General features: G+C 38.0%; 1 protein-coding gene across 1 annotated transcript in view; it reads left to right on the top strand.

Moving 5' to 3' along the window:
* LOC124280770 (suppressor of lurcher protein 1-like) overlaps positions 1–25,951 on the top strand; it is a 205,652-nt gene that overhangs the window by 167,592 nt on the left and 12,109 nt on the right. Inside the window, exons 11-12 of the mRNA XM_046716746.1 lie at positions 21,721–21,916; positions 25,509–25,702. Coding sequence (XP_046572702.1) covers positions 21,721–21,916; positions 25,509–25,702 — 390 coding nt within the window. The remainder of the gene's footprint in view (positions 1–21,720; positions 21,917–25,508; positions 25,703–25,951) is intronic.

Here is a 25,951-nt window from a genome sequence, read left to right as displayed (position 1 = left end):
TAATTTGATATTTGATGATTTCAATCAATAATTAAGTAAGTGAGTGAGGGCCTAAGTTGTATCAAAGGCTTTATAATGTCTTTGAAACTTATGCACATTTCTTGAAAAGTCTGTATGTATGAGTGTTTTTTCAAACTGTTGGCTTGATACTAGCAAATGAGTAGTACCTATTTTGTGTAACTAAAAAAAGTCAAAATCTATCAAACATCTTTTCAATTATTTCCATAAATAATTTTGTTTCTTGTATCTTTATACTCATTTCTTCACAAGACCTCTGAGGATATTCCAAACATGTTCTTTCGCCATATCTTTTCACAGTCGAACATGAATACATATAAAATAGTATTTTCACAAACACATTAGGACGGTACTGCATGAAAATCTTGCCTATTGAAGACAAAAAGTATGGTTTCAACAGATCCCATGTGTGTCTCTCGTCGGGAAAATTATTTTCTTGCATAGTTAGCAAGGATGCAGGTGGGGGCTTAGCTCAAGGGGACAAGTTGATTACATTAGAGAGATGTAATGATGGGACGAAAACACAGCAGCTCTGCCGACAGCTATAGTCCATGTAATGGGCTAGTTCTTGTTTGGGTATTCAGATTATTGAACGTGTTTGAGGTACATGTATGCTCCTGATCAGAGAGAAGCTTCGTTCTTACAAAAGTGCATGTGTTTCTAAACTGTAAACTTTGAAGTGTTCAAACTGGCATTCAACCAAAAGTGCTCAACGCAATCCAATAGAATCTTCTTTTCTTACAAAAGTGCATGTATTGGTTTGCCTTTTTCTGTGGAAAGTCAGTGTTTCTAAACTGTAAGTTTTAAGTGTTTAAATTGGCATTAAACCAAACGTTCTCAGTGCAATCCAAGAGAATGATTTTTCTTACAAAAGTGCATGTATTGCTGTATGTTTTAATGCTGAAAGTAGTGTTTCTATGCTGTGAATTTAAATACTGTCCAAATTGCAATGAAACGAAATTTGCTCACCCTTATTACAAAGTTAAATTTAATTAAATGCAAATAATGATGAGAGGACTATTCAATATTCATAGAAATCTCTGTCAAAAACAGATTATACGATCATGTGTGATCATGGATAACCATATTCTATCATGTATACAGTGTAAAATGATGATGAGGGGCATAGCCCAAGTCTTTACTGAATAAACAATCGAATCGACCATATCAGTGTTAATTAGTATTGGCACCAGGTGTGGTGAAATGGTAAGCGTATCCTGCCCTACTGTAGAGAACAGTGTTGGCTCTATCAGACTTATTGGAGCACTAATTAGTTCAGTAGTCTGCATGTGTTTTGCATGAGTTGAAGTATCAGATCAGAATTGTGAAAATCTTAATTACTGTTCTAAATGCCACTCAAAGAAGTTCCTCTGTAGTGACATTACAAACAGACTGGGGTTGGAGTTAACCAGCCTTGTGCTGCAGACCGGCAGAGTAGCCTAGTGGTCCAAGCTTTCGCTCATCACACCAAAGGCTCAGGTTTGATTTCCCCATTGGTACAAAATGTGAAGCCCATTTCTGGTGTCCCCACTGTTATATTGCTGGAATATTACTAAAAGCAGCTTAACAACCATGCTCATTCATTCAAACTTATGCTTTCATCATATACAGTGTGTATGCGTATGTTATTTGTTGGAATCTTGCTAAAATCGGCATAAAACAAAACTCATTCATTTAAAGTTATAACATATTGTCATACTGAGATATTGTCACACTGAAATAACAAGTTTAGACTTTGAGAAACATTTACAGTCGTACTAACTGAAATATCAAGTCCCAGATTTGAAAAATATTTGTATACTGTAACTGAAATTATTGGGCCTGTGTATATGTAAATAGATAAACATTTGAATATTGAACACTTGAAAGTTGAAACCTTATACAGCATGTTCAGTTCCATATTCCAACTCAGTGCCTGTATGGGTGTATGTATATAAAACACAGAAAATCTTTCTTTATTCTCATTGCAACATCACCAATTTTCACCAGTCTGGAATAATGTATTCCTTGCAATGATATTTATATCAAAACATTTAGTACTCTGCGTCTCTCCAGACACTTACGATCATATTACTATTTGTCATCCTGTTTCGAATTGATGTATGTGCAGCCCTGTTGAATTATGAAAGAAGAACATTTTATTCTGTCTGTGGTCGTTTGATAATGATAATAATTATTCCCTGGTGAGTATTGTTTGTGTGTGCTTTATCAATTATGCTCTGTTTTGTGCCGGAACATGCAGAACTGTGTGGGTTTTTGAAGAGAAGCATATCTTCATCATTGCTGCTTTGGGAGCATCGTGCACAAAGAACACTTTGTAGAACTAAATTGATTATGAATAGCTTGGATCATTTCTACATCTTTCATCTGTGGGAACGTGAGTGAAAACGGCAGTGAGAATATTTCTGACAGTAACCAGCCAAGGCAGACCAGTGTCTGGAAACATAAAACCATGACCCACTGATATTCTTGTCACATCTGTTATCTTTGAATACAATGCAAAGCAGTCATAATATGTAGTTTTCAAGAAGATTCGGATAAGAGTTGGTCTTCAGATACCCTTGCTTGTAGTTATAGGTGACTAACGAGATTGGGGGGTCAAGCTTGCTGACTTGCTTGATGCATGTCATTGTGTTTGGACTGACTGACTGAGTTTGGTTTTACGCCGCCTTTAGCAATATTCCAGCAACATCACGGCGGAGGACACAAGAAATGGGCTTCACACATTGTACCCATGTGGGGATTCAAACCCGGGTCTTCGGCGTGACAAGCCAACGCTTTAACCACTAGGCTACCCCACCGCCCCATTGTATTTGGAAATGCATTTGATGCTCATTATGTCAATCACTGGATTGTCTGGTCCAGACTAGATTATTTACAGATTGCTGTCATATATCTGCAATATTGCTGAGTGCGGCGTTAAACAAACCAACAAATATCCAGAACTAATTCCATTTCCTCATGCAAAGGAAAAATGGATCACTGGAAATCAGTGTTGAAACCAGGTACACCAAGTGTATGTCATGCACAATGATTGAGGTAACAAGGGTTATGATGACATGTACTCCAGTACTTCACAGAGGCATATAAGCCAATGTCAAGATTAGCCAGCTCTTAGCATGAGATTATATAGACATATAAGCCAATGTCAAGATTAGCCAGCTCTCAGCATGAGATTATATAGACATATAAACCAATGTCAAGATTAGCCAGCTCTCAGCATGAGATTCTATAGACATATAAGCCAATGTCAAGATTAGCCAGCTCTCAGCATGAGATTCTATAGACATATAAGCCAATGTCAAGATTAGCCAGCTCTCAGCATGAGATTCTATGGACATATAAGCCAATGTCAAGATTAGCCAGCTCTCAGCATGAGATTATATAGACATGTAAGCCAATGTCAAGATTAGCCAGCTCTTAGCATGAGATTCTATAGACTTATAAGCCAATGTCAAGATTGGCCAGCTCTCAGCATGAGATTCTATAGACATATAAGCCAATGTCAAGATTAGCCAGCTCTCAGCATGAGATTCTATAGACATATAAACCAATGTCAAGATTAGCCAGCTCTCAGCATGAGATTCTATAGACATGTAAGCCAATGTCAAGATTAGCCAGCTCTCAGCATGAGATTCTATAGACATATAAACCAATGTCAAGATTAGACAGCTCTCAGCATGAGATTCTATAGACATATAAGCCAATGTCAAGATTAGACAGCTCTCAGCATGAGATTCTATAGACATATAAGCCAATGTCAAGATTAGCCAGCTCTCAGCATGAGATTCTATAGACATATAAGCCAATGTCAAGATTAGCCAGCTCTTAGCATGAGATTATATAGACATAAGCCAATGTCAAGATTAGACAGCAGCATGATTAGCCAGCTCAGCTCTCAGCATGAGATTCTATAGACATGTAAGCCAATGTCAAGATTAGCCAGCTCTCAGCATGAGATTAGCTCTATAGACTATAGACATATAAGCCAATGTCAAGATTAGACAGCTCTCAGCATGAGATTCTATAGACATGTAAGCCAATGTCAAGATTAGCCAGCTCTCAGCATGAGATTCTATAGACATATAAGCCAATGTCAAGATTAGCCAGCTCTCAGCATGAGATTCTATGTCCAGATTACTTGATATAGACATATAAGCCAATGTCAAGATTAGCCAGCTCTCAGCATGAGATTCTATAGACATATAAGCCAATGTCAAGATTAGCCAGCTCTTAGCATGAGATTCTTTGGACATATTCAATGTGTTATAGTTTTAAAGTCAATTTTTCACTCTGGTTGATTTCATGGAGATCAGTTGATGCCATATTTAGCCATATTCCAACAATATCAGGACATTGACCTCCAGGAGTGCTCACATTTAGCATTCAAACCACGTATTCAGCAGTATGAGCTAATGCCTTAACCACCAAGGTCCAAACCAATGAAAGCATTGCTTGCAATTCAAGATATTTCTGTCTTAAAACGAGCTCATTGTGCAGCGTAAGCTGTTCATAGAGGTTAAAAAATAAGACTTGATGCTCCAATATTTTGACTTCGATTGTTTTTATAAACCCGTGAACCTGTATAGTGACGTTGCTGGCTTGACTGTATGGAAACGCTGAATATTTCCAGATAAATGTGTTGATAAGGCCCAAGGCAGAGGCATCTGTACTGATCAGTCATTCATGGGAGCTCTCTATTAGCTTTAGCGACTTACAACGTATTACCAATGTCTAGTCGTTTAGAACTAAGCCTTTGATATTGATGGTCACAGAATGTTCTGAGGCCAATGTGTATCAGAATAGTTTCCAAGGCTTTACAGGTGATTGATGGTACTGGTTGGATGCAGATGCTGACCGTTGTGTGAGATGGTGTGGATGCAGATGCTGACCGTTAGGGTCTCATGGTAGATGGTGTGTAGGAGAGGGGGTGATTGTGTAGTAGGGTGGGTGATTACTGTATCATGGTACAGGAACCAGGCCTGGATTAGAGTGAGTGGGTGAGATGGTGTGTAGGGAGAGGGTGGGTGATTACTGTATCATGGTACAAGAACCAGGCCTGGATTAGAGTGAGTGGGTGAGATGGTGTGTAGGGAGAGGGTGGGTGATTACTGTATCATGGTACAAGAACCAGGCCTGGATTAGTGTGAGTGGGTGAGATGATTTTGTGAGTGATAGAGTGATATTGTTTGTAAGAGAATGAGATGGTTTTGTGAGTGAGTGAGATGATTTTGTGAGTGAGTGAGTGATATTTCTTGTGAGTAAATGATATAGTGTTGTGAGTGAGTGAGATGATTTTGTGAGTGATAGAGTGATATTGTTTGTAAGTAAATGAGATGGTGTTGTGAGTGAGTGAGATGGTTTTGTGAGTGATAAAGTGATATTGTTTGTGAGTAAATGAGATGGTGTGAGTGAGTGAGTGAGATGATTTTGTGAGTGATAGAGTGATATTGTTTGTGAGTAAATGAGATGGTGTTGTGAGTGATAGGAGAAAGGAGTGATGGAGTGATATGTTCTTTTGAGTGAGTGAGTAATATGTTCCCTTGATTGTAGGGTGAGTATTTGCCTTGCCTTTGCATGTGTTTCTGATCTATGCCACTGGTTGGACAGACAGGATATGCTCATCTTTTTGCAGGCATCTGGTATGGTCATTATTTCATAGCAATGCCTAAAGATATGCATGTGATATATTTAGAATAATACTATGGTCAATTAAAAGCAGGGATTTTCATGTTACTGAATTTGCCTTTATGACTTCTATTTACACCTCTTTTAGAAACATTCCAGCAATATCAAGATATAAAATAAGTTGAATAAAAATAGGCTTCTCACACAACACCCATATTGGGAACTGAACTCCAGTCTTGTACTTAATGTGAGAATTGTTCTACAATGAGGCTAACCTACTCTTGGTGAACTGTTGTTTATTTGCATTAGTAACCATACTTCATGAACATGGCTGAAGCTAATCTACCATTTTCACTTTCTGGTGATACATATCATAAAAAGAGATTGAGACCATCCAGTATACATTGTTAAACCTTATACCTTATATTTGTTCTATCTTTAACAAGGGTACCGAGAGGGCACCATCATTGTCTTGGAACGGTTTAATTCTACAGACATGATTTATTAATTGTTTCCTCACACCTTCCTGAGTCCTCTCATAATCAAGTGATTTCTTCATTGTTCTTTTGTAGGGAAAAAAATTTCACTGACCTAAGATAGTTCAGTCTAAGTGTTTTATCGAACTATCCTTCTTCAGTTTAAGATATAATGTGTTACACTCACTGTTGCTTGGGAAATACAAGAATTCTAGTGGTTTCCTAAAATCAGTATGACACACATTTTCAAATAACAATTACTATTTTATATTCAGTTGATGTGTAAAGATATTCAGCTTGTTTCAAGTGTCTCTGTGACTCATCTGGTTTTCTCAGTGTGAGCACCTATGTATCTGCAACCCCTGTATAGAGAGAAAGGTTTCACAGTGCTAGAATGAGACATGTATTTTGGAATCACACTCAACGATTGTATCAATACTTTTGATTCTATATGCACATAAACATATCGAGTGAATGAGTAAGGTTATACACCACTTTTAGCAATATTTGAGCAATATTACATCAGGAGGCACCAAAACGGGCTTCACAAATTGTACCCATAAAGGGAATCGAACACAGAATGGGCTTCACAAATTGTAGCCTTATACGAAATCAAACTCGGAATTGGCTTCACAAATTGTACCCGTAAAGGGAATCGAACACAGAATGGGCTTCACAAATTCATACAGGGAATCAAACTCGGAACTGGCATCACAAATTGTACCCATAATGGGAATCGAACACAGAATGGGCTTCACAAATTAATACAGGGAATCAAACTCGGAACCGGCATCACAAATTGTACCCATATGCGGAATCAAACTTGGATCCTTGGTGTGGTGAGCGAACGCTTTAACTGTTAGGCCACGCCACCACCCCCATTAACATATTGAGTTTATGATCATAAGTTCTCCTTCAGCAACACAAACCTTACATTATTCCATGCTTACACTGGAGCAGGTCCATACCAGTCCACATCACACAACTTGAAATTGAATCTATAAAATAGCTTTTGTCCCAGGGTATTACCTCTGGACGTATCTAGCTTTGTGATTAAATAATCTTGTGATTAATGTCCCCTATGTGTAGTTAAGTATTTGATTCAGTAGTTTAAAAAAAATTGTTCATCTTCCTCTAAGTATCTTTTTTCATTAATTCATCCTTGAAAATCCCATCAGAAATGGGATTTGGTAAGTTATCAAGAGCTAACAAGGAATGTGGAACTCATACCATATTTTATTATTCCCTGTGGAAGATGTAATATGTGCATTGAAATACTGCGGAAGATCCATGGTTCATTTCAGAGAAGATTTGCCTTAAAATGAACAAATACACTGAGAGAAAGAAGTGGCATATGTATCAGATTCAGTGGATACATTTCTAAAATAGTAATCTCAATCGAACTACCAGGAATAATCATTTACTTTGAGAATGACCATCGATCTTAGCAATTACACAGCTTTGTTTGCTGTTCTTGTTTAATCATGCCTACCGGTACATAAAAAGTTTTAAATTTTTATGTATTTACAATATGGTTCTTTTCATTGTGCATTCATAGAAAGGTAGATGAATCTTACAGCCTTTGTTTTTTAAATATTGTCATATCCTATGTATATGAATGTCGTATTGAACTGGGCGGTGGGGTAGCCTAATGGTTAAAGCTTTGGCTCGTCACGCCAAAGACCCAGGTTCGAATCCCTACATGGGTACAATGTGTGAAGCCCAATTCTGGTGTCCCCCACCGTGATGTTGCTTGAATATTGCTAAAAGCAGTGTAAAACCAAACTCAGTCAGTCAGTCAGTCGTATTGAACTTACAGTACTTATTTTAGAAATATATATACAGTGTTTTCAATACAGAGCTGGGTTAACTGTAGATTTAAACATGAAGTTGAATTTGGATCCGAGACATACAAATATTTTCTACATTCAAGGGCTGACTGATAAGTTCACATGGATGGAGTTGTGGGCATTCCTTCATATATCAATAAAAAGTTGACTAAGCAAACAGTTTTCGTTGTGGTAAGTCGGTAAAGTAAGCAAGGTCCTGTGACCTTCGGAAAGGGAAGTTTGAGGAACGTGCAGTGATCAAGTAGTTTTGCTGACATTTGTTTGGACTTAGACTGGAAGTGGTAAACACAGGTTTCATTGATAGTCACAAATCATTGCAAAAACCTTTCTGGATCAGCCTCAAACAGATCTAGTGTTATGAGACATGTTGTGACTGGTCCATTCTTTATCAGATGGCAGAAAGTTAAATTAAACCCACTGAACTGATACATTTCAGCATTGCCAGTGTGTCTTTGATAACAGAATGTACTTTCTTCTAGGAAATGCCTACTGAACTTGCACTAATGAAGCTCATCGCCTAACTCTGCTGCCCACCTCTTTATTTTGGTATCGCTTGTACTTTGTACACTGTACTCTGGTGTAGTATGTAGAATTGGTCTTCAGGAACTCAGGTCCTAGACTAACAGGCTAAGATCAGTCGTGAGATAATGTTAATGTATGGCACTCACATCTTAGCTAAGACCTCAATGCTCATGATGGCATCACTGACTTCAGTGGATTTGTGGACCAGTGGATTTTCTGGCCCAGACTTAATTATTTACAGACCACGACATATCGGTACCCGGTATAGCTGAAAAACTGCTGAATGTGACATTTAACAAACAAACAAACAAACCCCTCATGGATGGATTTTGGTGTTGAGGCCCTTTTTTGGCAATTACTTCTGTATGTTTGTCCATTTTTGAAAGGTCATGGACCCCTGCTGGTTTTAGTGACTTGATGCAGTGAATCACCTTGCTCAGTTTACTTAATCTGTTTATGATCTTTATGTCCCTCTAGGACATCATGTCTACAAAAATTATTTTACTTTTACATAATTTCTCTTCCAAGAGGTTTAGAGCCTGTCAAATAATTCTTCATGTATAAGTTTAAGAGTAAATTCATTCATGAATTTCCAATTCTATCTTCATCGTGAAAATTTTCAAATTGCTGCAGTGCAATTCAGCAGGGATTTTTTGTGACCATGTATTCACAACCACACATCTCATCCCTTGTAAACAAATCAAGCCGATCTCGTAGGATTCATCTAACAGGCATCTTGAAGACAAATACATTTTAATTTCAAACGAATGGAATAGTGATGCAGAATGCAATCACTGATAGACACGCCTCAAACTCCAGTCCTTCCTGATTCACACCACCACAATCTAATCATCTCAGCTTGATCAGGACCTGACAAAAAAGGGACTCGTTTGTTTGAGGACTGTGACCAAAATCAACTTGATTGAGTAGCCCAGGAATGATATATCCTGATGTTGCTTCCAGTTGCTGAGTGTTCCAAGCTACCCCTTCATTGCTGGCTTCCCATCCCTAATTAGCAAAGCTCCCGATTCATCCTGACGAGATGGACACTTGTATCTTATTCCAGATCAATATCAGAGTCAGTGTTGTCATTAGCGCTATCAATCAGAAGGAACCCACCTACAGCCTCTGTGTGCCCTTGTACATTTCACACTGTCTGGTGGCCATCACAACAGCATGTTCGGTTGTATTTGTCTAATGGTTAATAAAGGCAGTATTGATACAAGCATGAAAGTAATTGTGATTCCATTGGTCTAGGGGCATTGTTGATGTAATGATGGATGAAGGAAGATGTGGTACAGACAATGTAGATGTGATTAAGTGAGGTAACTGTTGGGAATGATGTTAACTTATATCAGGTGTTGGACACTGTGCATCAAATGTCAGCTTCATGGCATGGTGTTCTCTGTAGAAGCTGGGGCAACTTCATGGCATGGTGTTCTCTGTAGAAGCTGGGGCAACTTCATGGCATGGTGTTCTCTGTAGAAGCTGGGGCAACTTCATGGCATGGTGTTCTCTGTAGAAGCGGGGGCAACTTCATGGCATGGTGTTCTCTGTAGAAGCTGGAGCAACTTCATGGCATGGTGTTCTCTGTAGAAGCTGGGACAACTTCATGGCATGGTGTTCTCTGTAGAAGCTGGGGCAACTTCATGGCATGGTGTTCTCTGTAGAAGCTGGGCCAACTTCATGTCATGGTGTTCTCTGTAGAAGCTGGGGCAACTTCATGGCATGATGTTCTCTGTAGAAGCTGGGGCAACTTCATGACTTTGTCTTCTCTGTAGAAGTTAGGGCATGTTCTGAAGGGTCCGTAAAGATCTGATGTTCTCGGACACAGTACTTGATAGCACAAATACACATGAAGCGCGGCAAGGACATTAGTTTTTCATACTGCACGAGATTCTGTGCGAAGGTCGACTGCATATGATACAGATGTTAAACTTTCAGTTTTAGATGCTAGTGATCAGTTGTTTATGGATAACTCTCCCCAAGTGATAGATGTTGAACTAGCAAGAAAAGTATAGATTAAATAAAAACAATAGAAATACACATAGTTGAGAGAATTATCCATTAACATTTTGACAGTTGCTAGATAGACAGTTTCTTCATATTAAGTTTAAACTTCATTATTTATTAGTTTATTTCACATTTCTCATTGCATTAAAAAAGGGGATTTCACATTTAGTTGATTATAAGGGGATTTCACGTTTAGTTGGTTAAAAGGTAAGTCAAAATTTATGTTTTAGTATATTTTCCATTGTGTACCCGGGCAACTCCATGGCATTGTCTTCTCAGTAGAAGTTGGGACAACTTCATGCCACAGTTTTCTCTGTTGAGAATGGTTTCCTCTCTAAAAGATGAAGCAACTACATGACAGGCTTTATTGAAGAAGATTGGACAAATTCTTAGCTTTCTTTTTTCGTCGCCAAAGGATACCTGTCACTTCGTCATCCCACCCACTCACTAACTCACTCATGCATCTCCATATATGGACATATGACAAGAATAAACTGATGTGGGTTTTCTACATGGCTTGTTTTGGTTAAAGAACTGGCCGATCCACTGTGGAACTGAAGGATTAATGTCTGTATTGTATCAGGTCCAACAGTTCCGGAAATAGTAATAGTCCGCTTATATGGCGCTCATATCCAGGCACATTGCCTGCTCACGGCGCTATGTACATTACTATCCCCGGTCATAGGACACTATCGCACTTTCCGATACTTTTTCAACTCCCTGGGAACATACAGCCATGCTGCCTGTTAGGCGCAATGAACTTAACACTCACATTGCCAGCACATCCTCACGGGTACCCATTTTACAGCTGGGTGAACTGAGACAATGTGGATCTACGTATCTTGTCCAAGGATACTACGCAAATGTGCCCACCTCGGGACCCGAACCTAGGTGCCTCCACCGGGATCGAACCCGGGCCTTCAGCGTGATAGGCAGACGCCTTACCACTGCACTACTGCGCTCCATGTACAAGATATTTAATAAGCTCTGTTTGTGTGTATCAACACCTCAGTGACAAATTGACATATCGCCTCCATACATATCAGTAACAGTTTGTGAAATGTACAAGATATTTCATAAGCTCTTATAATATGTATTAATGCTTCATTGTGCAATTGACAAGTCTCCTTGCATAGATTTCAGCAACACCTGTTTTCTTGATACTAATTTCATGCAGACAGCGTGTATGACAGGAGTTTTGTAACAGAAACGTCGCTGCAAATCTTGTATGGCCACTGAGGCTGAAATAACAGATGCCTGATGTTAGCAAGTGCGGTGCCACTCCAACATGCGAGGAACGTAGTTGTCTGGCAATTCATTTCACATCTGAGCAAGCAGACTGGTCTGTATTACATACATAATGCATTTATTGCACATTAATTGTTTCTTAAAGAGTTTAAGTCTACAGGGACTTAACTACATTTTACAAGATTTGATTGTCTGGACAGGGTGTAATAGAGGTTTTCATCGTGATATATTAATAGATTTCAATAGAAATTCATTTAGAAAGTGGTTTGTGGTTCATTTAAGTAATAAGGTACCTTTGCACTTGGCCATTTTGTACAGGATTAAGAGAGTTCGACCAAGCAGACATTTAAATATTGCTTCATATGCAAATCAGACTTTTGTCTGGATTGATCGTGAAGACTATAATGTAAGATTCTACTGACACACTGGCTATGACATATGGTGGATTTTGTTAAAATTTTGAAAATATGTAGCCAGTAATTGCATTATAAAGACAGTATTGGAATAAAATAGAACTTTGAAATGAACCTAGTAACTTCCCTCATGTTTATAGAACAAGTGAAGGAGTTCAAGAAAAAAAGCAATTTTTCACATCATCTGATAGAAACCAAAATTGATATGAAACAACAAGGTTTTGCTTTATCAATCTGTTGGTATTGACATCTTTCTCTGCTGTAACTAATTGCATCCTCCCTGTTGAACATCACTCCAAGATCACATATTGGTCCCTCGTCAACTTGGCGCCACTTCACAGTCCTGTGACAGTTTTAGGCAACAAATAAGAACCTCCGAACATAATTTCTACTCTACAAGATAACCTGTGATGGGAAAAGTGCTTCACGCTGCCATGTGGTCTATGTTGTGTGTTGATGTGCAATATTGCAGACTTGGTTATTTGTGGCCAACTTTTATGATGTAGAGCTCCTCTTGGTGCCATCATCAACTTTTCATGGTGAATGCTTCCTGTGGCCTGGATAAAATACATTCCGTTTTGTTTCTGATTCTCCTGAAGCTTTCATTAGAAGGCATGATATAATGACTTTCAGAGACCCATGTCCTTTATAATTAGTTTCTTCCACACAGAACATAATGTCAGCTTCAAACGCCAGTCAGCAGTGAAACATCATTTGCTTGTACTCCATTTGATGTACATCTTTTAAACAATGGTCACTTCTGGTGAAGCTAGAATCCTTGTTGGCACCATGATCTAACATGGGTTTGTGAGTTGTTTACATCGCTGTTAGCAATATTCCAGTATCATCACTTTGGGGGACAACAGAAATGGACTTCACACAATGTACCCATGTGAGGAATCGAACCCGGGTCTTTGTTGTGACAAGTCAACACTTCAAGCACTTGACTACCCCAACGCCCCAGTGATTTTTAACTGGCAAAACCTCGGTATAGTTTGTCAGTTTGTCCACCATTAAAAATCCTTACCACCCACGTTCACCCTATCCCCACACCTCCCTGTGCCAAAGTGAGTGAGTATGGTTTTATGCTGCTTTTAGCAATGTTCCAGCAATATCCCGGCAGGGACACTAGAAATGGGCTTCACACATTATACTTATGTGTGGAATCAAACCCGGGTCTTCAGCGTGATGAGCGAATGCTTTAACCATTAGGCTACCCCACTGCCCCCTGTGCCAAAGAGTTTACACAGTCAGACATCAGACTTTGATGTGATATTTTGCTTCTTCTCTGGTATTAAACAGTTGAGTGACTGGCTTTATGGACTTTGATGGTAGTGTCATCTCCGATTTCACTCCAGCTAGGAAACAGTGGAGACAGACATAGGGGACAAACAGCTATTACTGCTCTCTGTAACATGGCAACAAATACCTGTAATCATCGTTAACATTTTCTTTATGACACTAAATTGTTTTGTTGATATTTCAGTGAAACTTGATGTCACATGGGTGATAACATCTTGAAAATTGGGTTAAAGTGTCATTCTGTTTGTACTAACTGAAGTAAAATAAGAACTTTACATAAACAAGATCTTAGCCTCATTAGTGCGAAGAGCTTGAAAAAAAGTGTTATGAAATATACCTCTGAAAGTGGCATTTACAAGCTGGTATGATTATCTGCTTGATAACGGTGTTAGGATCTACAGTCGCATCCACTGCAATAAAGAAGTTGTCTATCCACAAAAAGTGTTCTTCATGAAATATACCAGATTGATGCTCATGCTGTTGATCACTGGATTGTCTGGTCCAGACTTGATTATTTACAGACCGCCGCCATATAGCTGGAATATTGCTGAGTGTGGCGTAAACTCAACTCACTCACTCACTCACTCATAAAATATACTGACAGAAATAAAATAACTAGCATAGAAAAACTTGATATGGTTCACTTGAAAACTGTGTTGAAATACAATATACTGAAGGAAATAAAATAAGGAACATACAGAGATAAGTTAGACCTGTTCAGTTCTCAATGGCAGAAATTCTTACCAACATACCTTGAGTAGGTGAGTGAGTTGAGTTTTATGCCGCTTTAAGTAATATTCCAGCAATATCAGACAAAATCTGGGACACCAGAAATAGGCTTCACACATTGTACCCATGTGGGGAATCAAACCTGGGTTTTGGCATGACGAGTGAATGCTTTAACATTGAGTACCCCACCACCCCTTGCCAGCATAGAATATACAGAGGGAAAGGTTAGAATCTGTTGCTTGTCATATGATCTGGTTAGAAAGGGAGTTAGGTGGTTACATGTGACATCATATGCCAGCTGCCTGGACTTGTGCTCTTGCTATCAACCACTGGTTTGTCAAGATTTATTCATCAACAAGCCATAATTTTATATGATATTATGATAATTTTATATAATGACTATGGCATTAATCTGCTCAGATAAATTAACCATTCCTTCACATCAGTTAGCTCAACGTTTCTACAGATATGTTTCCACGGTAACATTTCTAATCCTACTATTCCAGTACTGGTTACTAAAGTGCAGTATACCTCATGACGAGGTCTAGATCTCCCCCAGGGTTAGACCGAGGCTACAACGTAAAGGTCTTCCCATACCTCATGACGAGGTCTAGATCTCCCCCAGGGTTAGACCGAGGCTACAACATTAAGGTCTTCCCAACAATGGTGCTCAATATCAAGAAAGTAGACTTAATTTTCTCAAAATTAATCGTACTAGCTTGAAACTGGCTATTTCTTTCCCAAATCAATAAGCTCAAAGATCGGCAACGCTGAGCAGGAACGTATATTCTGCTGAAGTAGTTTACACCAGACGTTGTAATTGTGCCTAATGCTGTAAAATGCACATGGATCACCAAGAAATTGAAAGGCTTTACCTGTGGAATTAGACTGACCTTTATGTTTGGACATAAATTCAGCACTGCTATGGCAGTTCGAGGATATGAGAATCTCTTTCTGCCTCTCCTATGTTCTATTTACAGATGATGCTGGTGAAACAAGTTGTCCGTTCGGTGCTTATTTATGTAATTGATGAGGTTATATTGCTGAGAATTTGACACATTTCTTATTAGTCACGTTTTATTTCCTTCTTGTCAGTTTTATTCAATTTTATTGTCAAGGCTTGATCTCCAGATTGAAACCTGTGATGTCATATTGAAAAGTCTGGTGATAGAGTATTTTTACAGGGAAGGAATGTCTAGACTGTGTAACATTTTATACAAGGGTTTAGTTTTATTTCTATCTGTCAAAACCTGCATAAAAATGTTGGTACAATAAAGCATGCTCTTTCTTTGAAGATTTCAAGAACGACGCACCACAATTGCTCAAAAGTTATTTGGTCAGGTTGTAACATTCAAATCCTCTGTGAGTGAGTTTAGTTTTATCGTCCAAAACTGTGTTCCACTGGAGATATTGCTTGTGTGAGATCAAACGATATCTCCTAGGAGATATCGTTTTGACAGTAGATTTTCTACAATGCCCTGACAATGCTATGACGTCATGAACTTGATGACGTCACAATGCTATGACATCGCTGTACTGCAATTCTAATGGCAGTACCGTTTTCAGAGATGTACATTTTTCATTGAATACTAATGAAGAGTGATTTCTGATGATAAATAGAATCTCACCCTCGTGTTTTCTGATATCAAATATATCAACATTTGTTAAAGGTAAAAATATTGTAACTTGTGTTGATATAATTGATATCAGTAGGCACTTGGATGAGATTATGTATTTATGCCACTTATAGCAATACTCCAGCAATATCACAGCATGGGACACCAGAAATGGGCTTCACAAATTGTACCCATGTGGGGAATCGAACCCGGGTCTTTGACATGATGAGCAAATGCTTTAACCACTAGGCAACCCTGCTGCCCCAAATCCTCTGTGAACCCTTCAAATGTTACATGGTAGACATGTGGAGGTCGTGTCCAACTGTCCAGTTCAATTCCCTATTTTAAGTATTGCATTTCTTTAGCTGAATAATTGACCTGCCCTTGCATGTGTTTGTGATGAGAGTGATGGATGGGGTAGGATGTGCTGACAAACACTTGGTATTCTCAGTACTTGATAGTGATTCATAAACACATATTTATAACATAGTCAGAACCATTCCTAGAAAACTGATTTTAGCAGACATTTTTTCTGACTATGGAAATGCCTGTGATTACTTTATTTTTAATTGACTGTAGTTGGCCTGGCTCAGTCAGCTGGTGACTAAAGACGTATAAGAAAAACACTTACCTCAGCTGAAAATGAAAGGTCGTAACAATAAGCAAATGTTCAGTATATCCTTGTTTAATGTCAACACGCCATTGGCAGCAAGGTATGTAATGTCAGAAATTCTGCAATGATTAAAATTCCGTAAATACTGCACGATAAATTTAGAGGGAACACAGAAAATTATTTTGACGTATACTAATGTAATGTTATAATATATTAAAATGAACATGAATAACAAACAGGGTCCAGCATTAGATGTTCTGATAGGGCATCATAGCTATGTCTTGAAAAAGCTAATATAATAAAAACCAAATGTGAAAAACTGCTTCTGATTTTTACAACAAGAAGAAATCATAAACTGGTGTCCAGGAAGTTCTAAAAAATGTTTTAAGTCAGAAAAAGTATCTGTTGGAAACACTGACTCAAATAATCCACCTCAAACAAAACTCTCATCTGATTTTATTTCAGCCCCATAAAGTCTAACCCCTTGCCATCTTCAACAGACCAAAAATATTGGTTGTAATGACCCTCGTCCAGATGCCCTCAGAATGACCCTTATTATTTAGTCAAGATGGTCTCCCTGATGGTCATCTGTCGGACATATTGGAAATCCCTAAATGGATTATCCAAGCTCACTCAATTTTTGGCCACTCTCAGAAGGGTCATCATTTCAAATTCATTCCTGTTGACTGACTCAAGACAATTTGTTGTACTTCATGAACCACTAGGTCCTTACAACCTTTTCAAGTCTTCATCTTTTTGCTCTGTTTGCAGTGGGCTAACAAAAATGATCATTCTTAAAAGTGGCTATGGACATGATTGCTGTAAGAAAAATCCCCAAATAGGATGATTCCATTTATACCATCTCAGAACCGGTGGGTTTATTTGCTCAGCACATTACAATGGAACACTTTCTGGCACTGCAGAAACTATGTCAATAGAAGCATGCCCTTAGGTCACAGCTTGCTGCTGAAAAGTTTTAAAGGTTACAAAGCCTTGGAATAATTTCCCAATGGTATTCAGACAGAAAAGTCTGTTTGAAATATTTTGAACTATAAATTTCATTTATTTAATTATATTTTCCATCCTCTTCCTGTAATGCCCCAAATTGTGTTTGAGTTGTCATGGTATTGAAAATTTAAAAAAATATCTGCATTTTGACAAAAGAAAAAAGTATTTCTGGAGTGGTTTAGTTTGTTCAATTTGATTTTATGGGAGATATGCTGAAATGTCCAGATATGATTTATATCCAGTTTGAAGACTTAGAGTTTAACATTTTAGAGGATAAATTTGAAAGGAGGCTCCAAGTTTCCAGAATTTTTTATTTATTTTCTAAAGATTCCCTTCCATACATATCGGTATTTTACTCTTCGCATTAATGCTCCAATGTTATATGAATAAATATCCCGAAGTCAGAGTATGGAATGTGTTATTGATTCAGACAAGGATGTAAGAAAAATGCCCAGATATTGTTTATGAATATATGTAATATGTAATATTATCTTCATTGCTAGGCAACACAAAGATTTTGCCATGATGTGCATCACTGTGATCAATGTGGAGATCTCATCTTGATATTGCCTTATGAATTTTCATATCTTATTGTGACTGATGTGCCTTGTCAAATTCGTGATAATGGGAAAAATTGCATATTTTCTTTAACTAGTTCCATAAAAAATTGGTAAATCCAATTACAAGTTGCTTTTGGATGCCATGAAATAACTCTCTACATCAGCTGCCAAAGGTCAAAAAAATATTTGAAAACTATACTTTCATAGATAAGAATTAACAATGGCAATGCTTTTGTAAAAAACATCCTTTTATCCTGTTCTTTAAAGATGTAATAAGAATGATATAAATGGCTTTTGGATTATATACGTCTGATCACAAATTACATATTTCACGTGTGAAGTGCGTTTACCTTGAACACCTCGTTGATGTGTGGGACGGAAGAAGGGCAATGCAATAATCTTGGACGGATGTTGGCAATGTGTAATCATTCATTCCAAGCACCACATATACCAACCAGACAAGTAAATATCACGATAATGAAAAACGCCATGGTTACAGCGCCCTGGACAGATTTACCCAGAATTCTGGGAGAATACCCAGTCTTTTGGTCTATAAGCGATAGCTTTCGACGCCGACTTTGGCCCAAGATCAGATGGCTTGGAATCTGTCATAATCAAGCGCTGATGGTAGGGCGTATGATGAATGTTGTGTTCACGTCGCTGATCACTTTCATATCTGGTCCGCCATTATTTTATAGTTAATCCTCAGTCAGTGTCATATCATGATTTATCCCACAAAGAATATGGGTGGATCTTGACGGTCTTACTACCTGATCTTCGCTGATGAGAATATGGCTTTCAAACAGGAAGAGCTGTTGCAAGAATCTTGTTCCAACTTCAAAGAAATTAGGCGATAACTTTCAAACTTTTTTATGCAGACATGATACTTATGGCTGAATAAGATGAAATTCATTTTTGTTCTGTTGAACCTTTTGAGAAAAATGTTTTCAAAGCAGATACTTTCGTCTGAGTGGTCTTATTTCATGAATCTACCGTGAAAATAATATCTTGGGAAGAATTTAGTCATAAACTTTTGAATTAGTTACTGCTGTTTGTGCATGGGTACCAAGACAATTGTAGAGCATTTTTTCATTGTTCTCATTCATACTTTTCGGTGAATATAAAATCAGCTTCATGTTCTTGCCTTCAAGTAGTGAGGAGGGCTAGGTAGTGTTCGAAATAGAAGTCAGCCCGCAGGCCCGAGACCAACAGATTAGTTCTTGGACTGATATTTATGAATTTGAGCAGGCCCTTACGGTAAATATATCATAACTCTGGGATTGCTTTGTGAAACAGGAAACAACTTCAGAGTGCCCCACTTTTTAATCCGTGAAGATCCCGGTTAGAATTGATCTTCAGCAACCCCTTCTTATCGTAAGAAACAACTAAAGGGATCGGGTGGTCAGGCTCACTGACTTGGTTGACACATGTCATTGTATCCCAATTGCGTAGATTGATACTCATGCTGTTGATCACTGGATTGTCTGGTCCAGACTCAATTGTTTACAGACTGCCGCCATATAGCTGGAATATTGCTGAGTGTGGCATTAAACAACAACCAGCATGGGTATGTTGAATTATGAGGTTAAAGAATGGATTAAATATTCCATGAATATGGAGAAAACAATTCCCTGCTGTACTTCCATAAACAAAGAAACATGGAAAACTCATAATGGGTCTTATGTATTCCAGGGGCGGTGAGGTAGCCCAGTAATAATGGGTTCTTCCCCACATGGGCACAATGTAAGCCCATTTCTGGTGTCCCCTGCCGTGATATTGCTGGAATATTGCTAAAAGCGGCGTAAAACCCAACACACTCACTCACTCTTATGTATTCCATAATCTGTCTCCTATTAATAGGGTTAAGGAAATTAGTCTGTTTGGGATTAAGAACAGAGAGATGAACAAATAATCTCAATACTGTTCTTGACTTCTCCAAATTTGGGTAGTTGACCAGTCAGTCACAAACATGAATCTCTACAAATGTAGACCCACTCCTGTTAGTTTGTCATTTGAGAAAAGAGTTTGCATCAATTTCCAGAATTCCCGACGGAGAACAACGGTTGAAGCTGCTAACACCATTTAAGCCAGGAAAATAAATTGGACCCGAGATTTTGTCAGTGTGTTGCTGACAGATGTTCCCACAGGGAGCAGAGCCAGTAATGTCTCTAAATCACTATTTCCTTACTTATCTACTGAGGCTGTATTGTATGGTGAAAGTGACACTGTTCTTAACCATGCATTTATTCTATTAATTTGGGCTACAAGATTCTATTTGCAGCATAACTAAACACGGGTGGTGGGTTAGCCTAGTGGTAAGAGTGTTCGCTCCTCATGCTGCAGATCCGGGTTCAATTCCTATCATGGGTACAATGTGTGAAGCCCATTTCTGTTTTCCCTCAGATAGTGGTGACAGTGATGTCTAATGTGATAGTGCTGGAATATTCCGTGCCAAAGAAAATTCAAAGAACTGTTTAAAAATCAAAGTGTGTTAATATGCATCACTTTATACGTAAGTCAAAGCAGAGGAATCCCTGTATTTGTGGTAGTTTGACTGAGTGTACATGAATCACTACCAAATAGTAGGATACCTGTTTTTACACTAAAACATCAGTATATCAAGCCCTACTGATGGCTCATGTCACAAACACATGCAAAACCAGGTCAGTTGTTCATCTCAAGGACCACAGGAACATATGGTATCAATCTGTGTCGGGAATTATATCAGAGATGTTCATATGACACACTTTGAGGTGAGGTGAAATTGGGTTTAACGTTGTTCTTGATAATATCTCGCTCATATGACGACAGGCATGCATGTGTATGTGTATGTGCGGCTGCTTGTGCTAGCCCAGACTTAAGCTGGTTTTATAGTGCTAACCCATTGAGATACCATGCCGCAGTGAAGCATGAATACCCCACCCAGACACATTATACTGACTCCGAGCCGACCAGTCCTTGTTGTACCCATTAATGCCGAGCACCAGGCAGGGACAAACAAGTACCATATTTTAACGTCTTCTGGTATGACGTGGTCGGGGATCGAACCCGCGACCTTCCGCTCTCCGGGCGGACGCTCTAACCACTACACCACGGAGGCGGTCTTGACACACTTTGAAATAATAATAGAAAGAACATCCTGAATATTACATCAAAGAAACAAATTCATGAAAAGCTGCTTGGATATTGCTTGTCATGAAGTGAGAGTAGACTGAGTTGAAAGTTGATGCCATCCCTCTCACCATACAGACTTGAGGTTTGTTTTTTGCCAATGAAACTAATGAACACTTTAATTATATCTTTTGTGTTCATTTCAAAGGGAAAATTAAAATAAATACATATATATATACACTCAATCTCGAGTTAATGGAAAAGACATCTTGAATTAGGTAAAGCTGAACCAACACAGTGTGTAACTGATGAAGACAGGGAAGCTAAGCTTGAGATTATGTATATTTATACAGTATACTGTAATTAATGTGAATCACCTGAGACATAATATTCAGTAGCATACACCATAGTTCTCTGTTGTGTATTATTTGTTTTCATTTCAGTGACTCATTTTTCTGGGATTTTGTTTCAGCAGATTCACATAAATCATTGATTATCAAATCATTCTATTTTTCATTTTTAATTTTTTTCAGAAATCATACACAGGGATTTACTCTCAGTTTGAAACACTGATTTACATCCAAGTTTCTCAGTATATATATATTTTTTTCAGAATTTAACTGCAATAAAGATATCAACAGCCAGATCCACTCCAGCGGTACGATAAAAAGCCCATTCCACCCAAGCCCCTACTCCGCTGGGGTGTCATGTACCTACAGTTTCACGGGAGTCGGACGAGAGAGGGTCCAGCTTAAGTTTGTGCATATGGATTTATTTTTCAATGGAGGAAATCCTACAGAGCCCCTTGAGTAAGTATACTTTTGAAACTTTTGAAATACTTTTGTATACTTTGGAAACATTTTGAACTTGATGATGGGGATTATTGTGGATTACAACTCTTTCATTGTGCATACATGCTTCATGGTGACAGTTGTTTTGAACTGCACTGCTACAGGGTGATTGAGTGAGTGAGTGAGTTTGGTTTTACGCCACACTCAGCAATATTCCAGCTATATGGTGGCGGTCTGTAAATAATTGCTACAGGATGGGTATTGGATGGACACAATGACTGTTCTGTATGAATAGGGAACATGGGAGGCTCAGTCATCTTAGGTGAAATTCACTTTGGAGAGTTACTTCCCTTGGGCATACCAAAACCTATGATGGTGGGTTCAAATACTGTTTTGCCCAAATTATGTTCTTGGTTTGTGAACAGCATACTAGTACCTATGCTAATTGGTAGAGGTCAGCATCTACAAATTGCATCACTTCAATCTCTTCTCTCACATTAAGCTGACATGTTGTGATATGACTGGGTCAATGGGGTACCCTAGTGGAATGTTTGCTCGTCACGCCGAAAGGCTGGGGTTTGATTCCTTACATGGGTACCATGTGTGAAGCCCATTTCTGGTGTACCCCCGCCGTAATATTGCTGGAATATTGCTAAAAGCGGCATAAAACCCAACTCACGCACATGATATGACTGGAATAGTGTTTAACACAGCTTTAAACCCAACTGCCTCACTCACTAACTAGTATGTGGATGAGATATTGAGAAGATACAGCTAATTCAGTGTATTATATCATAGACATTTTGCAGTATATCTTAACAAGTCAGATTAATTTTGGAAGAAATCCTGTATGCATGCTTCCACTTCTTTGAAATTTACAAAACTTTGTAAATCCCCAAATGCAGTACTAACAGAGCAAATCATAATTACTGAAAATCTAGGTTTTGAACCCTTGATCGGTGGATCCTTGCTTTGCGAAGGGAGGCAACCCTGTCTTGTGAATTGATGCAGTTTTGACCAGTGAACCTCATATTCTCCATTCATCACTGCTTCAAATATTACCTCTTCAATGACCTTGAAACTCAGGAAGAACAAACATGTTCATGCCTTTATCAAGGGCCTGAGTGTGATTAGTGAACCTTTTATCTCCCAGAACCTGAATAGAGGCTTTGATAGGACTTTAAAGTTTGAAGAAAATGAAGACATGGAACTTTTTATGGAGAACAATTTCTGTATTCTTTGAAACGACATTTCATGGCTACTTCTTGCACCTTCATCATGTGCCAAAATCACCATGAAACATTGTTATAAAGAATAAAGAAGATGTTATCCTTGCGAGTTTCATGTCTTCAGGATTGAAATATTTGAAGAAATGATCACATTGTTTAGAATTGTTATCAGCTATGGTCATATGAATTTGAACTAGACTTTATTTCAACTCAATCATGTTTTTGACTCTGAAGAACATGAATTGAAAAACTAAAGATGGGTGTTTTTTCATATTTGATCATGACCCAGTCTTTGATCCAAGGTGGTTTCCTTTGAAGCTGTGGCTAAAGATTTGGTAAAAACATATCTTGGGTCGCAGACTTTCTCATACGTTAGATTGTGTAGTGAATTTGAAGATATTGGCCTTTTTTGTTGTTGCTTATTTTAACCTTTCTTATGAATTCCAATATGGAAGATATAAAGAACTTGCAAGTCTTGCAAGGAAGAAATAAGGCTTTATGCTAATCATTTGAATACTGTAATCGTATATATTTTCACGGGGATGCAATTTTCGTGGAAAGTTCACAAAAGACCTATTATCGCAGTAGTTTTTTGCGCATTTCAAATGCCTGAGTGGTGGTGTCCATCACAAAGTTTTCACAACCCATAGACATGCTATGATCAAAGCTAGCTGCCATAATTGAATCATGTTTACTAAAACAATCAGAGAGAGGTGGGATTATACTTGTGTCAACATTGTGATTTGTGACTGATGTAAGTGAGTTTCATTCATTTTGTGATTACGAGTAATCAGCTATCAATTAACTGACAAACTGATAACAAACATTTTCTGATTGTGATCGCTATTACTAATATACTAGTGTATGCCTCTATTCCTTTGTATATTGTTTTGATGTTGTTATCTGAGAGAATAAACAAATTGCATGTTGTTCCTACTTGAGTATTTGTCATGACTTGACCATGAATATTTCGCTTGGAATGATTATTGACACACAATCATTTTGCGCTAAAAGCGCGAAAATTAATCTCACGCGAAAATAACTACGATTACAGTATGTCCAGAACATTTCTTACCATTATTACAAATTATTATAACTTTTAAATTTGATTCTTCCAATGGACCGAAGAAGCGTTTTTCAGACCTTCAGCTTTATATGGATACAATGGTCAAATAATTATGGCCACTGTGGCGCCATTACCGCCATCATTCATCATTACTGCAATGTGGTGAAAACTATTGAACTGCTACCTTGTACAAAGGCTGTGAATAATTGTAGGTGTCCATAATTAATATGATCCATTGAAATCTGCTATTTGATATCAAATTATTATTAAAAATGTTCACTATTTCCTTTGATCTGCTACGGATCACACATTCATCATCAGCATATGACCAATCAAATGGTTTAAACATATTTATTTCCAAAAGAGGAACCGGATTGGTAAACAAGCAGTATGGTGCTTATCTGAATACCGCTCCGGAATACAGATAAATTATAGATATAATAATCGTGCGGAGAAAAGCATGATATTAACAAATGATAAACAATAGCTTTCTGGAAATGTAACAATCATAAACTGTAATATAGCCGCTTTTAACGTTAGAGCCATTAGTGTCGGAAAATACTTAATAGTAAGTGCAATTTCGTTTTTACTATTACAACACAAATCTGTCTGACAGTACAATGAAAGAATGGATAGATTCTAATAATTCAAGATTACCTTTAGTAGATCCATTAGAGTGTCTGTATAGTATTGATTTGATGTCATATCCTTTAGTATAGAAGTGCATTTTATGTCTTATGTCAGTGTAATTAACGCACGAAAAGAAATAGTGAATTGGATCTTCGTAACAGTAGCCACAAGAACAAGAGGGATTTGAAGATATAAATCGTTGATATTTATGTGCGTTTAAATCGCTGCAACCAATCAAATTGTTTTCTTTTATTGACTAAGGTTCATAAAATTTCAATAAAAATCTTTGACGTACAGTTTCTGCAAAATACAAAGACAAAAAATGTGTCAGTGATTGATCATTGGAATCATCCAAACATGAACAATGATTTATAAATTTCAGAATTTCAGGTTAGAATTGGTCCCCAGAGTGACCTTATGGATCGGAAGGCCATGCTTGGTGATTTTGATGATAGGATTTCATCATACCCCGACACTGTATCAATCTCTGGTTTCTCTGTACAGTGTTGACAAACGCAGATTATTGATGAATTTGTTTTCAGTCATCATGATATACCTTGAATTTGGATGAATTTGTTTTAGTCAGTCATGATATACCTGAAATCCTGATGAACATTATGAATGATATCCATTTCGGTGATAACCTTTACATGACCTTGACCTTTGTTCACCTTGACCTTTTCAGCTGTGCTGGGTCAGATTCCATCAAGGTCACAATACCACTGAGTGGAAAGATCGTGGAGCTGGGTGTGTACTGTGGGAAGAAGCTGCCCCCAGTTCTCATGTCTGCAGGGACTAAGATGACCGTGCAGTTCGAAAGCGAGCCCTCATCCAAAGGAATGACAACTGGCTTCAAAGCTGTTTACAGTTTTGTCAGCAGTGTGTACAGAGATTTTATTCCTTGAAAGATTGAATCAGAATGTCTTGTTCCCCTGTTTTGCAAGTGCTTGTCTAGACACTGTAATGCATGTTTTTGTGTGTACCAGTGATAGTGTTTCCACTGGGATAATGCCACCTGCTTTTTATGTAAGAAGATTTAAAGTTAAGTCAGTTACATTGACAAAGCTGATGGGTATCGACACTCTTCTATCCTTTGAATACATTGAGCAGGTCTGTGGTGTAGAAGTG

Source organism: Haliotis rubra, unplaced genomic scaffold, assembly GCF_003918875.1.
Source record: "Haliotis rubra isolate DU_JTF1 unplaced genomic scaffold, ASM391887v1 Scf273, whole genome shotgun sequence".
Classification (NCBI taxonomy): Eukaryota; Metazoa; Mollusca; class Gastropoda; order Lepetellida; family Haliotidae; genus Haliotis; species Haliotis rubra.
The sequence above is the reverse complement of the archived record's forward strand: the minus strand, read 5'-3'. Positions and strand labels throughout refer to the sequence as shown.